This window comes from Hyposmocoma kahamanoa, unplaced genomic scaffold, assembly GCF_003589595.1.
Source record: "Hyposmocoma kahamanoa isolate Upper Pololo Valley unplaced genomic scaffold, ASM358959v1 99441, whole genome shotgun sequence".
In the NCBI taxonomy this organism is placed as follows: Eukaryota; Metazoa; Arthropoda; class Insecta; order Lepidoptera; family Cosmopterigidae; genus Hyposmocoma; species Hyposmocoma kahamanoa.
Window position 1 is genome coordinate 1 of NW_020655907.1, and position 16,554 is coordinate 16,554.

Genomic DNA, 16,554 nt, shown 5'->3' on the forward strand with positions numbered 1-16,554 from the left:
ATACTTTTACATACGCTACAGCACACATGACATTAATTCAAATTAAGTCGACTGTTTAAAACTGTATTATGTTCGCTTCGTTGTTTTTTTTTTTTGTTTTACTTTTATTTCTATCTTTTTCATTTTTTTTATTTCTTTCTGTACATTTTTACCCGACTGCGGGAGGGTTACGTTTTTCAAGTGTAATATATGTATGTATGTCCATTTCTTTTTCAGGCTGTACAGCCTAAACGGTTTGATGGATTTTGACACAGGAGTCGTTAGGTTCGTCTTGGTTGTGGGAGTGTCATAGGCTACAAAAATAATCAAAATAGTGAGGGGAGGAATATTTTTTTATCTTTCCAGCTTTTTTTTATTTTCACAGTCGGGTTTTTGTTTTCATTTAAATAATTTTTAGATTTGTTGCGTAGTGGCATTGTAATAAATGAATTCTATTCTATTCTATATATGAGAACTAAAAATAGAACATTGGACTCACCTTCCCAGGCAAGGTGGTTTTACCATTCAAAGCCTTTTCCATCAAAATGCTGGCATACCCAACATTGTCTGATGATACAAGTCTATTAGTATTGTTCATGCTGGTTGGGTGGACTGCAAACCAGTTGATTACTCCTATGACGCGCTGGCTGATCAGTGATACAAACCGAATTTGGGCAAGAGTCTTGTCTGTATCGTGCTCGTATCTGGAAATATGAGTTAAGTAGTATAATGTTATTGTTAAATAAAATGATTCCTCATCTTTTTGTGGGTATCATAGAAAGTAAAGGCATAAAAGAGAAGGGCAACATCGTGAGTGGTCTGTTTGGTCAAGCACCGTGAAACCATGGAAGGTTCTTGTTAAAAATCAGTACCGTACAAACGTAATTGGCCCGGCCTAATTGGCTCGCCACACAATTGTACCCTAAACATAATAAGTTTATCTAAGTTCTTCTTTTCCTTATTCTTTTTAGTTTGATCTGTTTTTTAAAATATAATTATTTATTTCAGACCATGATCAATAATAATGTTAGTAATGCAGTAAATTTTTCTTAAGTGCTATGGTTAGTACAATACCAAATGACTTAATTCTACATGTGTAGTTGCACCCAATGTTGTTCACTGCATGTGTTGTGTGAAAAGAAAATTGTGTAAAATGGTTTAAAAAACTTCACAAAAATGCAGTCTTCACTCATTTTTAAACTATGTCAAAATTGTATAGCTTCTTGTGCTGTTGACCGTACATAGATATCGTTGACCTCACCAAACTTTTTCATTTCTAGTTTTTTTTTTCGCTCTAATTTTCAAAATGTAACCGTCAATAGCTTAGTGAGGAGTTTTAAATTAAGAAATAAAAATAAATTCCGAAAAAAGTTTTTATTTGACCTTATAGTTACGTATTTATCAAACCTCCTCGTATCTTTATTAAATGACTTCAAAAAAAAGGAAGAGGTTCTCAATTCGATGTTACGCGATAACTCCGGAATTTGTAAACAGATTTTGATGATCCTTTTTTTAATTAAATTTTTATTGAATTGATATTCAATTATTTTTTGTGAAATTACTCCACTAGTTTGTTATAATTATTAATACAAAGATCGAACACTCAGAAAAAATTCCTTCGATCCGTTCGGATTCGAACCGACGTCTTCTTGCATATCCTTTTTTTGTTGAAGGGTACCTCAGTGTTGGTCCCATTTAAGTTGGAAGGAAATATTCCACCTGTAAGGGTGACAAACTAGGGGATGAATCCGGTTTCGCGCACAATCCGGTAACCGATTTCAAAAGAACTTGGCAAATATATGTAATTTCAGGAACTTTTTAGGTCGGTTTTTTTTTATAAAAAGTTACAATTATGCATTTATTAGTTCAAATATAATTCATTCATTTATCTACAAGTAGAGGCGATGATGTCAGCTTTCAAATGCTCCGTATTTTTAAGTGATCTACTGGCAATCTCTCTCATGATGAAGTTATTCAACGTTATAAACCAAAACACATCTTTAAGTAAAAAGTTACCTTACCAACGCAAGAGCTTTGTTATTTGAAAACGTACTGATATTTTCACATAACAAAGCTTGCTTTGATACAAAGAGAACAGGCTGTACGAACGGGGAGTGCGAATAATTTTTTTCACTTTTGCTTCCATGCTGTACGATATGTTTATTTTGTTTAAAAATCACTGAGATAATTATGCAATAGCTAAACATGAGTTTATTAAAAACCAAAACCTAATCTCGTCTGTGACATTAGCTGAATTAAATTTTACTTAGAAATTGTATTTATTGTTTACAGCGTGTTATTAAAATGATAATTGTAATTTGCAAAAGCAGCAGACAATAAAGTCGAACGGTTACAGTTTTCTTTTATAATTGATCCTTTTTTTGACACATAAAATAAATTAAATCAATGCATATTTTAATGTGTTCGGAGCTAATGATTGATTTGTATAAATTAGCTTTGATAGTTTCATGTGATGGGCCTCAAAATTAAAACAAATTAGCGTTAAAAAACCTGAATTCATTGTCAGAAACGCAAGTAAATTAGCTTCTAATTTTGCTTTATCATATACTAACCTAGCATACTAAATGGGGGGTGCAACCAAGAGTTGACCTATATGGAAAAGAGGATCAAATATTATTTTTGCCTATCAAATACTAATTTAGTATGTTGTTAATCTTAAACATAATGATGATACCTTGAACGCAGTTCATTTATAATTTATCCGTAGATCAGCTAATGTAGACGGAACAGTTAATATATTCAATTCAATTCAATTCAATTCAATTCTTTATTGCATTTACCATAATGTTACGTAGATGGGATAGTAAGAGGCTTATATCTAAGTTAACATCGCATTATGGACCCTGTATAGGGCACTGCAAATTATAAATTATAATTAAAGATATAATTAATGAGAGAGGAGGTTTTACTTTTACAGTAGTCTTTTTTGCAATAGATTTATGTTTTGTCTTATGTTTACATAATGTTCAAACAAAAAATATTACGAATGATGAAATTGGAAAATATAATATTGTCTTTATATTATTTATTATTTATTTTTTTAGAAAATATGTGAAATGTGTTTTTATCAATTGAGCAGTATTTATTTTGTTTCTATTAATTTATAATTTATATCAAGATCACTTTATTTAATTAATTAATTTATTTATATATTTGTGTTATCTGTACTTTTAGTAGTTTTAGGTCGGAAATGTGTCGTTGAAATATTCTTGCAAGGAGTAATAAGCTTTTATTAATAATAGGTCTTTTAGTTTTTTAATAAAGATTTTTCATTGGTTTCGTCCTTGAAGGGATTTGGTAGTTTATTAAATATTTTTACGCACATTACTAAGGGGCTCGTTGAGTGTAAAGTAAGTCGGGAAGTAGGCAACATTAATCTATTATTATGTCGTAATGCGAATCCACTTGGTACATCTTTACGTTTTATGAAGTATTCTGGGTGTTTTTTTTACGAATTTACATATTTCAAATATGTATAGGCTAGGTAATGTTAAAGTTTTGAGGTTTTGAAAGAAAGGTTTACAACTGTCTGTTGGTTGGATATTTACTATTATTCTAATTAGTTTCTTTTGCAGGGTTAACAAAGCTGGGACATCAACACTATTTCCCCACAGTACAACGCCATAAGATAACCAAGAGTATGCGTACGCGTAATAAGTCGCCATTGTAGTTTGCTCATCCGTGGACTTTTTAATCTCACGGAGAGCATAGGCAAACTTTGATATGATGCTTCCAATTCAAATGACTATCTATTTTTAGGCCAAGCAGTGAATAGTCGTTTACAACTTCTAATTTAGTATTTTTGTGAGTTATATCAATTTTTAAAGGCTGTTTTTGATGGGGACGGAATTGCATAATTTTTGTTTTTTTTAAATTTAGTTTAAGATTGTGGTAATTCATCCAACATGTTATTTTCTTAAGTACTGAGTTTACTTTATCATCTACATTAGTGTTACTATTACAAGATATAAGTACCGATATGTCGTCAGCAAACACAACACAATGATCTTCTATAATCTTGGGTAAGTCGTTGATGTATAACAGAAACATAAGGCATCCAATCACACTCCCTTGTGGAATAGATGCATTTATTATTTTGCTGTCAGAGCGAAAGTTTACTATCTCTTTTGTTGTATTTTTATATCCTTCGACTTCAATTTCAACAAATTGTTCCCTATCCTTAAGATACGATGCAATCCAGTTATAGGTTAAACCGCGTATTCCTATTTCTTGTAATTTACCCAGTAATATGTCGTGTTGGACCCTATCGTAGGCCTTTGACATGTCTAATAGTAGGCCAACTGCATACTTTCTATCATTAATCAAATTAAGCGCTTCCTGGACATATTTGTAGACTGCTAGAACTGTTGAGCGTTTTTTCCTGAAGCCGTACTGACCGTTATCAAAGATGTTGTATTTCTCACAGTATTTGTATATTCGATCACACATTGCTTTTTCGAAGAGCTTTGACGATGTTGGTAAAAGCGCTATTGGTCGGTAATTGTTTGGATTTGTTTTATCTTCCTTTTTGTGAATTGGCTTTATTATAGTCTTTTTTAATAGATCCGGAAAAACGCCTTCATCAAAAGATTGGTTTATGAGTAGCGTGTACGGTAGAGCTAACTCATCCGCGCACACTTTTATTAGTGATGGTGGAAGCTCATCTATACCGTAACTATTTTTGTTTTTCAGTATTTTTATGTTTTTGTGAACTTCGTTTTGATCAACAGGGCAAAGAAACATCGAATTTACGCAAGAGGGCAACACAGGCGCACGTTTAATACACTGAGGGTTGCGCTCCTCACCAATTGACGCAAAAAAATTATTGAACGCGTTAGATACTTGTTTTGGGTCTGAAATTTCTGTGTTATTTATATTTAATTTTATGGGCATTTTTTCAATTGGTTTCTTTTTATTTGTATTTTCATTGATAATTTTCCACATGGTTTTTATTGTGTTTGTTGAATTTTTTATTCTTTTTTTGTTATTTAATTTTTTTGCAAATATCACAATCTTTTTTAAAATTTTTTCATACTTTTTATAGTAGGCCGAAAGCACAGTGTTTTTAAATTTTTGTGTAATTATTTTTAATAATCTTTTATTACGGCAACATGTCTTAATACCTACCGTTAACCATTTGTTTTTTAGCTTTGTTTGTAGTTTTAGTCTAAGTTTGGGCACATTTACATTAAGTGTATTTATTAGTATTCTCTGAAAGACGTGGTAATTTTCATTTACATTTTTAGTTTGGGACAACGTTTTGCTCCAGTCTATTTTGGAAAGACTTGATTTAAAGGAATCAATATTTTTATTATTATATAATCGTTTATATATATATCGCACAGGCGTCATTAAACATTGTTTTAATTGCAGGTGCACTACCGTACCAGCATGATCAGAGAATCCTAATTCTTCCACAGAAACAGTTAGATTATAATCATTAAAGTTAGTGAAAATCAAATCTATGCAAGTTGATGTTGATTTAGTAATACGCGTTGGGTTTTTTATACGCTGGATAAAACCTCTCTCGGACATAAGGCTTAATAGGCAATTTCTATTTGGACTATTTGTAAACAAATCAATATTGAAATCGCCTCCTATAATTATGTTATTTTTGGAATATTTTTTTGTTATGTATAGTAACATTTTCTCTAATTGTTTGAAAAATAGTTCTTCGTCTCTTTTGTTCCAATACATATTGACAAGCAAAATTTTATGTTTCCTCAATTCGGTTGCACAGGCTTCCAAAACATACTCCACCGACATGTCCGCTATCTCCTTCAACTCTATACTTTCTATTTCTTCGTGTAGGAGTATGCAAACCCCACCGCCCCCTCTATGTTTTCTACAGAATGATGCCGCCACTTCAAAATTACAACATTTTATTAAATCTAATTTCTCCTGTGTAAGCCATGACTCGGAAATGCATACTGCTCTGAACTGCTGATTTTGTTCTAAGAAAGCTTCCAGTAGATGTTGTTTGTTGTATAAGCTTTGGAAGTTCTGATGAAGTATCTTAAAGTGTTGTATGTTGTCTATAGTAGCGAAAGGAACTTCCTATGGTATTATTTATTTCATTTTTATGGTCGTCGTATTTATATTTGTTGTATGCTCTATTTTTAGGCTCGGAGTATGTGTAAGTAATATTTTTATCCGTATTATTGTTGTTCAATTGTATTCGTTTCCCTTGTATGTATAGTTGATTATCTCGTATCGTTGCGTGGAGGCCGGTTTTTCGTGCTTTTATCATTTCTTCCCTTAATAGTCTTCTTTCATTTCGCTTCTTTTCGTCTAAAAGTGGAGATATAGCTATTCCCGTACCCTGGAAGTGGTGGCTGTTATCCAATAGGTATTTTACCATTCTCTTGCTTATCAGCTCTACTATTAGCGGCCTATTTTTATTCTGATATTTTCCTATCCTGCGGGTTTCCTCTATATATCCCATTAGGTCTAAATTTAAAGTACTATGAAATATATCAATGATTCTCATATGTAGATCGTACTCTGGTTCCTTATAAAATTCTTCCATTCCATATATTACTATTTTCTTTGTATTTTCTTCCGTATTACTTATAGTAGTTTCAGAAGGTGTTTGTTTATGTCCTATCTCTGCAATTTCTTTTTTCAGTATTCCGTTTTCTTTTTTTATAATCTCAATTTCTTCTTTAAGCTTCTCTATTTCTGTTTTATTTTCGATATTTAGCTGTTTTAAATTATCGGTTTCTTGTTTCCAGTGTTGCTTAAATTGTGTAATAGCCCTATTGATTTCTGTTTGGATGGTACTCTGTAGTTGGATTATCACTGATGTGTTATTTTCTTTCAGTTTCTCAGTAATCAGATGGCTTAGGGTTTGGAGTGTAGGTTCTGTTTGCGGTTCTGTTTTAGAGGATATTGTTTGGCAGATCGTATCACCCAATATACTTAAGTCGTCTGAACTTGTGGATTCGTCACGCTTTGAAATTTCAAGTGTTGTATTCTTTCTACGCATTGTTACATTATCTCTTTGCACTTCTTTAGGGCAATCTGTTTTGTGCTCTAGCATGCGAACTGGAGTATTTGTATTTCCTTTTTTTGGCTGTTTACAGACACAAGATGGACATTTCCATTTTGTCTTATGGTCAGCGGTCATTGTATTATAAAAACGTGCGCTAGAGACATTTGCGCAAACCAAATCATATATAGAACCACACAATGAGCATGTTAGGAATTCTCGGCCAGTTGGAGACTTTAAGCACCCCGCACATATCGGCGCCATATTGTGATGTTATATGATAATACAATTATAATATTATATGATGATATTAAATGATGTGTTAGATATATTTATTGTAATTAAATAATAATCAGTTCCACGCCACCTATCCTATATTCAGTGTAACTGTTACAGATCTATAAGTGGTTACTGAGTAGACTCATCAATAATTACGTTGCTTCGTGCTTCTTGTTGTAATTATGATATTTCACAATAGATGTCGCTATTCTCGGTATTTGTATAATGATTGATGCCTGTTTTGAAGATGATTAATCAATTTATTGGTTATGTTATTATCAAATATAATTTAGCGTGTAAGTACATACAGTTTTATCTTCACAATAGGTTGCACAACTATGTTTCTGAAAAGGGGTTCAGATTTTCTTTCCTATTTCTTAACTTGCTTAATCTTCAGTATTTCTGCGCGATGTTGTTTTTGAGAATATCACTTCTTTTTCAAGATTTTTCTTCTTGACTTTAATTGCACAAGTGAGTTGATTTTTGGTGCACAAGACGATCACGTATTCATTAACTTTGGATCAATCACAGTATTTTTAAAGCACAATTGTTGCGGAGACGATATAAAACTCACTCAGTGCTACCCTCTCAGTTTTTCAACTCAAATATAAATATCAGACATAAAAAAAATATCGTATATTTAAAAAAGTGCACATTTACAATAGATCAATTATATCCTTCAGGATCAAATATTATTTAAAATTATTGTTTCGTTATTTTTAAAACTAACTCGATGGATATGCCAACTGGGTAAAGTTTAAATTATATGAACAATCCAGAATGTGTTATATCTTTTTAATTCAGAAACTACGACCAATCATTATCAATTTTACACACCTTTTAACATTATATAAGTAAGTGTGAGTTTTGGTGTCAGAAGTTCTGATAATAGTCTAGACTCAAAACTCTTCCATTGTTTTTTTTTTCTTCCGTGGTTACGATGAGCTAAAGGTTGGTGACTATAATGACTTATTAGAGTACAAATTTGTATTAGGGTTTTTTGAACTTCAATTGATTTTTTTTTATTGTGGTGTTGCAATAAAAGCTGTGTAATTACATTTTTACGCGTTCGCCATATTACAATTCACAATTTAAAACTTTTGAACCTAAAATTTAAGTGACCCCTCCTACGTAAAGTATCGTATGTCGAAATTGCCAAGTTTACAGAGGAGCCTTTTAAAGTTCTATATTCACAGAAATAAGCACAACACGTGAATTTAGCATTTCTCAGTTTTATTCTGCAAAGCTCGTTACTCACATAGAATATTATAAAATCCTAGATGTCGGTTAGATGATCTATTAGATGATCACTCTATTTGAGTAACGAGCTTTGACGAATAAAACGGAGAACTTTAAAACTCATAAAGGAGGACTTTTGGCCGAAGGGTATCATGTTCCGGCGTTTCCGAGGACGGCTATCGGACACCCACGTTGCGTCACATGTCGCGGTCCTTACGTGTAAATAAATAAATTGTTTTTATCATATTGTTATGTATGTTAGTCAATAAGGTATTTTTATGGGTCTTTTGTAACCTGAAAATAAATAAATAAATAAAAATAAACCGCTCCCCTGTAAATTTGGCAATTTCGTCATACGATACTTTACGTAGGAGGGGTCGAAGTGTTAGGGTGCGTTCCCACTATCTCGTCACGTTTTATTATCGTTGGACGACTGTCGTGTCTAGCCTGTTCCCATATCACGACTATCTATCGTGGACGATTTTTTATCGTTGAACGACTGTCCCACTATCTCGTCACGTTTTATTATCGTTGGACGACTGTCGTGTCTAGCCTGTTCCCATATCACGACTATCTATCGTGGACGATTTTTTATCGTTGAACGACTGTCGTGACTAGCTGTTCCCTAGTGGGAACAGTGATCGTGACGACAATTTATCGTTTCACGACAGCCTCCTTGCCTATCACTGGCTACGACTTAACGCTACTGCAAAGCGAGCAGAGGGCGCGAGGTATGAGAGGAGAGGGCAGGGAGCAGAATACGTGCGGACAGCGATAAATAAAACGCGACGACAATAGGAGCTGCGACAATCTGTCGTCACGTTTTTAACGTGATGTTTTTTTATCGTCAGACGACTGTCGTTCTATCTGTTCCCACTGTGACGATAGTTTGTCGTTGTAACGATAAAAAATCGTGAACGACAGTTAATCGTGTCGTGCTATATGTGAACAACTTCATTTAAATATACAAGTCACGACACTGTAAACTGCACGACAGTCTGTCGTCACGACATAGTGGGAACGCGCCCTTAGTTCAAATTGTTAAAGTGATAAACAATCTTATGCTAAGGCCTTTGGAGTATCGCATTGCAGCTTTTATATGACTCACCTAGCTCTTTCTTCAGGTGGATTCCGAAGATACGAGGTTGGTGATCTGTTGATATTGGCATCTAGTATCTCTGTTTCGCCATACAGTATTTTAGCAGGCACCAGGCCATTGTGGGCCAGTACTATACTCTAGAAAATAGAAACAAACATTTCAATAAGAACTCGTAAACTTGTTGCGTAAAGTTGACGATCTTGCTGTCCCAGAGCGATTAGAACTGTGGGCGCTAGTTTCAAAGGTCCCGCGTACGATTCTTGGCAGGATCAATTTGGGAAACGAAATTAACTAAATTGCTTCTGGTCTGGGTGTTCCCCGTACCACTTACCACAAATTTTGAAAATTTCCAATCAGTGTGTTCTACCCACAGATATAGGGTTCTAACCGTTATGATCGTATATGGCGTTTTTTGATCTCGTACTAATAAAAGGAATTCCTTAGACTGGTTTCGGTGGTTACGTTCCGTACGGACTGTCCGCCTGCGGGCCACCTGCATGCGTAGAATCCGCAGTGCTCTGAATCGAGTATTTAAACTAGTGCAGACATTCACGCAAGACAGTCGCTTACAATGAACGCACGGGTGGTTTGTGCGGAGTTCACGCGGAGCGTGTTCGGTACGGAGCAATCCGCGTCAGTGTAAAACGAAGTCCGAACGCCACACGTGTTACTCTGCTCCGGTGCTCCGCGCGGACGGTAACCAAATAAACCTGTTCCGCTCTGAATCCAGCCTTAGTTCGAGACTACGTAATTGGTAGATGTCTGGCACATTATTATTAGTAATAACTTTTACTCACCCTAACAATCCCACCAACGTAGGCATTGTAAGTCTCCCTGACGAAGCCGAGGATTGGAAGATCGAAGAGGAAGTGCATGAGGAATCCGCCGGGAGTGGAATGAGAGTGCGTGCCACTGATTATCACGTTGTCCTCGTTGTAGAGCGAGCCGAAACGCTTGTGTAAGATGCGTATTACCTGGAGTGTTTGGAAAACGATTAATTGCTTAGTTGTAGCTCTGCATAGTATGAGATATACTTAGTAGATATAGAAATGAGACTCTACTAACGAAGACAAAACCACGTCCTTTCTCGTCAAAGATGTTATCCGCAATAGCGGGCGCCCAACAGCGTTCCATTCTTATTCTTTTTTTATTTCTTATTTCGATGAAAAAATATTCTTAATGAAACAAATTAATTCGAGGACCTAAATCGCTTCCTGAACTGTGTTGTAAATCTCAAGTCCGGGAGTCTACGTTTATAAAATCGACTCAGTTTTGCATGGCTCGGTGGCCTAACACTCACGAGTCCGAGTCAAGTCGAGCGCTAGTCATCAAAACACGGACTCGAGTCTAAAAAGAGCTCGAGTCGTAAACCTAACACGTATTTGGAACAGAACTCATGAATTTACATCAATTTTCATAATCTGCCACGGGAAGTGAATAATTCGTTTTTTATTGATTCTGAAAAAAAAAAACTTTTTGAATTAATACACTACATTAATTAAATTTTTATTGAATTGATATTCAATTATTTTTTGTGAAATTACTCCACTAGTTTGTTATAATTATTAATACAAAGATCGAACACTAAGAAAAAACACTCAGAAAAAATTCCTTCCGTTTTCCGATCCGACCGGATCGAAGGAATTTTTTCTGAGTGTTTTTTTCTGAGTGTTCGATATTTGTATTAATAATTATAATACACTACATTCAGTAGCAGTAGAGGTCCTTGTGAAAGAGTTCATCCAGGATAGTACTGCCACCTTACCTATTTCTGCCGCCAAGCAATAATGTGAGCGTTGCTGCATTCCGGTTTGGAAGAGTAAGGATGCTGGTGAAATACAGGCACTTGGGACTTGTCAACTTATGTCTCAGGGTGTCAGGCGCAGTGACAGTACCCATAAGATCTTTGCGATTTAAAGCTCTGAATGGCACTGTAACTGTTGTGGATAGGCGTGTCGCTTACCACCAGGCGCACGACTTGTTCGTCCCGTCACTTGATATTATAAAAAAAATATTTTGCAGTAAAATTAGGTATCTTTATTTAAATCATACTGTGAATCGTTTTACTGTAGCGGCCTGTGGTCTAGGTATAACCAAAAGGCTTTCAACGAGGTACGCGTGTATATTCAGGGTGCTCTTGGGGCTGTGACGATACTACAGGACGTCTAATATGTTTACGGACGCACACTGTGACTGTTATATGCACTAATGCGTAAAAAACTATGTTAGTAAAACGCAGCATGCTGGGGAGCCCCAACAGCATTCATGAAACCGTGTTTCGCTTTAGATTCACAATATATTTGGCGAACTATAGCCTAAATCTTGGGCCTGAACGCACTAAAAACATTTTGCAATAAAACAATATACCTGCAGGCGAAATGAACTTACGGTTATTTTGTTATCAATAGAGTTTTGTTGCAGTAAGTATATATTTTTACTGCCTCCGTGACCGAACGTTTACGAACGGGTACGGGTCGGGAGAAAAATTTGTATGGCCTACATTTATTTTTCTCGTACGTTTGGGTGTAATTTGTGATTGTCTATGTGTGTGTCCATGGCACCCGTAATACAGGGTTTCCTTAGTGCGGGGCTATGAATGTGTGCGTTGTTGTTTATGTTGTTGCATGCTGTATAATTAGTTATTTGATTTCTAATGCTTATTGGTACAAGCAATAACTATCAGATCTAAAGAAATTGATTGTCGATTCGATTTGGGTACAATCAATAAAATAACGCATAATGGCAACTCTAAAAGATACAGGTGGGGTTGTTCGAAAACAAAAAGAAAAAGACTTAAGTAAATTAACGGGCCAAAAGCTATTTTTCTGAAAAGATATATGTTTTTATGGGTTTTAAGGTTGTTATACACCGGATTACAATTAATGTAAGTTACAGGTCTATTAAATGATTATCACTAATTACAGGTTCTTACCACGATATGATTTCTTTTTATTTTCCCGATATTTCGGAACGTGAATGACAATAGTAACGCCACAAGCAATTGCTTGTCGTTGACAGGGAAAGAGGGTAGACAGATAGCCTCTGTCGCTGCATGACTGTTCTTAAAGCTGTCATCTGCCGCTGGCCAGTCAACCCGTGACCATGGAGCGTGTAACCGTTCAGAAATATCGGGAAAATAAAATTAAATCATATCGCGGTAAGAACCTGTAATTAGTGATAATTATTTAGTGAGTAACAACGAAAGCCTTAAACTCTACATTGCAGGTCTATTGTTTCGTTTTAACATTACATGCTTATACTTATAATATATATTTTTTATGATATCTAATGACGGTACGAACAAGTCGTTTACCTGGTGGTAAGCGACACGCCTGCCGGTCCACGGAAGTTGCAGTGCCACTCAGAGCTGTAAATTGCAAAGATTTGAGGGGCACTGCTACCACGCTCGTCACCCTGAGTCACCGGCATCCTTACCCTTCCAAACCAGAACGCAGTAAATGCTCGCATTACTGCTTGGCGGCAGAAATAGGTAAGGTGGCAGTACTTTTCCGGACGAATATAATATTATAACAGTATTGTAGAGGCACAAATCGATGCTGATGTATACAAACTGTATTTTATTTAAGTTATGCAGATAGATCCAGTGAGGAACGGTGTTCTCAAATTCATGTCATGGTCAGTACCTATGGCTTTAATTTCTTTAAAGCTTTGAGTTACGTTTATTTGTGTTTTTATTAGCTCTCGCTAACGGTAAATTGAAGAGCAGCTGTTTAAAATCCTTGCTTATTAGAACTGATCGAGTTCTGAGATTTTCGCAATTGTTACACATAGGAAATGAAACTATTTTTCCGGATTAAACTCGCGTATATTTGTTTTTCAAAACAAACTAACGTTTCGGGCCCTTTACATGCCCCCTGGTCACGGTTGACTGTAAAGGGCCCGAAACTATGCGTGAGTTAGATCCGGAAAAAAGTTTCATTTCTTATTAGAAGTTGTTTGTTAATCACATAATATGTGTATGGGTTTATGTCCCTCACCTCTTTCCTAACACCATGCCCCATCATGCCAGCATCCACAGAAACGAACACTATCCTGCGGTTGTTCTCTTCGTCTTCTATAACAAAAGCTCTCGCAAATTGTCGCAAATGGATGCCGTGTCCGGTTTGCTCCAGTTTCGCGTAGCCCATCTGGAATTTCAAAATTCATATTTAAGAATTTGTACGTCATAGTTTTTAGTATTAGTTTATGTAGAAATTGTCATAGTACAACTTCTAGTGAACTCCAACTTAGAATAGAATAGAATAGAAAAACATTTATTCATCGGTACATACAACACAATAACCAAAAATAGAAACACAATTACAAAAACAAGCAAAATAAAATACAGGAGGAAAATGTGAAAACCTAAAATTAAATAATAAGCTTATATATACAATGTGTTGTATGAAATGATGAAAAGGCCACGACTCAGCTTAATGCCAGTCAGGAGACTGGCGCTGTTCTTCCGTCGTATCCTTACGCATTCATGCGTCGACCGGGTCCCAAAATTAAATTCTACACAAGTAAATAAATGAGATTAAATGAATTATGTCACTACTAACATATATTATAATATATATTAGAATAAATAAGTGCAGTAAAAAATTACAAAGATAGCTAACCTTTATTGAGAATTTTCACAGTATTAGGTGTGATATTGTGTGTCTAGTGCAAAAGAAGCATAACTTAAAAGTACAGCGCAAGTGAGTACCTTCCACTACCAGGGCTGTTTTGGGTGTCCAACAATATAACTTTAAGATGTCTTTTAAAAATTTTCTTGGACAATGGATGTTTGAGTAGGGGTGGAAGATTATTCCAGCATTTACTAGCCTGGTAGCGGAAACTTCCCTCAAAAGCTCTAGTTTTATGAAAGGGTGTGACAAGTATAAAACTATTTATCCGCCTCGAATTGTATGTGTATGCAGCCCAATGCAACTTATTGTACAAGTAACTAGGATGCTTGAACTTGACGATTTCGTGTATCAAACTCGCAAGATCGCTTACAGTCGCTCATCAGATCTGCTTTGTTTATTTGAAGGTGCGTAATATAATTGTAAACAATAAAAATAAAGTATTTTGCATTGCGTCCGGAACCATCTAAAGGAGGCTTCCCACGGCCTGTGAGATCACAGGCCGCGCCACTCTAGCTCACGCCATTGCGCCGGCGCCGCCGTAGAAGCCATATACATAGCCGTGCCACCCGTGCTGGCGCTCCTCGCCAATAATGGCCCGTAGGATCCGCTAGGTGTCGGTAACTTTAAAGGAATAGAGCGAGAGCATGACAGGTCAAACCAGACTAGAAATCGCGACACACACCCGAGCGAAACCGTGGAAATCACAGCCGTGGAAAGCCACCTTGTGCCATCTACAGAATGCGTCGCAAATTTAGACTACCTGGTAATACTTAAATAAGTTTAGAAAAAGAATACATTTTTAGAATACAAATTTAATGTGATCCCAATTGGATTTGCGGAAAAACATAGCTGATACCTATTTGTTGCTGAACATATCGTAACTACCCTTACGTCGAATACATCATAACAAACGACAATCTAATGTAATGGTGGGTATCTATTACGTTCGTGCTCCATTAGTGGCTACGTTCCCATGCAACGTTCCACGCTCCGCGGTGAGCGCGGTTTTTGCGCGAACTCAAAACGGAGCGCATTTTTCGTGGAGGCGAGCAAGCAATACGTTTTCGGGTGTCACACTCCGCGCTCCGGTAAGATTTGTTAAGTTACCGCAAATTCATCGCTATGAAGTGGTCTGAAGATAAATATTTAGCTCGTGAATTATATAATCAATTAAAATACATGCCGCAGTCTAGCTACTAATTCTGGGGACCACATCTTCGCTCAAAGTTCAAATGAAAACTGTGGGTGAAGTAGTTGATGCACGAACCTAAAGGACTACTCGGTTTCTTGTCGTGATGAGAGTAACGTTTCCATTAGAGTGGTTGCAGATGCGCGGTCGCACTCACCTTAACGTTGCAAAGCAGTATTTAAATTAACTTGGTTAATCAGCCACGGGTTAAACTATGCAAACTGTGCCTTTTTAAACTGGAAATTAGGACGGTATGAGTTTTTTAAGATCTCGAGCGACTCGACGCGTGACTAACAAATCGTGCATCTGGTGGTAAGTGACACGCCTACCCAAAAGAGGGATTACAAATCTGGTGAATGGGCCGCGAATGCACGTGTTTGCGTAAAGCTTGCGAGCTGCATACTTACTTAATGCGTGGTGCGATCGAATGACATTTCAGAATGCAACGTGCGCCAGATCTGTACGCACCCTAACAGTTAGAGTGCCACTCAGAGCTTTAAACCGCAAATATCAGAGCACAGCCACTGCAATGCACATAAAGTACACAAGTCCATATACCCGTAATTTTACCCTTACCCTTCAAAACCGCGACGCTCAGATTATACTGCTTGGCTGTAGAAATAGGTATGGTTTCCTGGAGGACTCTTTCACATGGAGCTCTACTACTATAAAATAATGACTTAATGCACAATTTGAAACATTGTTTATCATTATACAGGACGGCCGGGATAGTGACGGCCAAAAAAAATGTAGGTGCCTCACATTTAGGGGTATCCGAATCACCCCCTGTATGTTCCGCGATTTTTCGTAATTTTCAACCGTATCGGCTCAGTGTTTTTTTTTTCAATTTGTACATCAATGTTTCGGGTTTTTTTGTGACTCAATCCTTATGAATTGTACTTTAACGCACAAAAGAATCGGGTTCGCAACATCAATAGAAGCTACGGAAGTTTTGGCTCAAAATGGAAAATTTTTTTTGGACGTCACTATCCCGGCCATCCTGTGTATGCTCCACCGTGACTTAAAGTAGATAAGAATTAACGGTTATTTTTAATCAAATGATTATGATTTTTTTTTTTTCTCAACACAAGAACTTAAACTAATATAAATTTCATTAGACTAA

At 36.0% G+C, this 16,554-nt stretch overlaps 1 protein-coding gene across 1 annotated transcript; it reads right to left on the minus strand.

Moving 5' to 3' along the window:
- Positions 1-478: 478 nt before the first annotated feature.
- On the minus strand, positions 479-13,756 carry LOC113239094 (neutral ceramidase-like; the record flags this gene model as incomplete). The annotated part of the gene is made up of 4 exons (XM_026475959.1): positions 479-683; positions 9,618-9,745; positions 10,406-10,582; positions 13,607-13,756. Coding segments are annotated over 4 exons (660 nt in total), but the record flags the coding sequence as incomplete, so codon positions are not given.
- Positions 13,757-16,554: the final 2,798 nt, after the last annotated feature.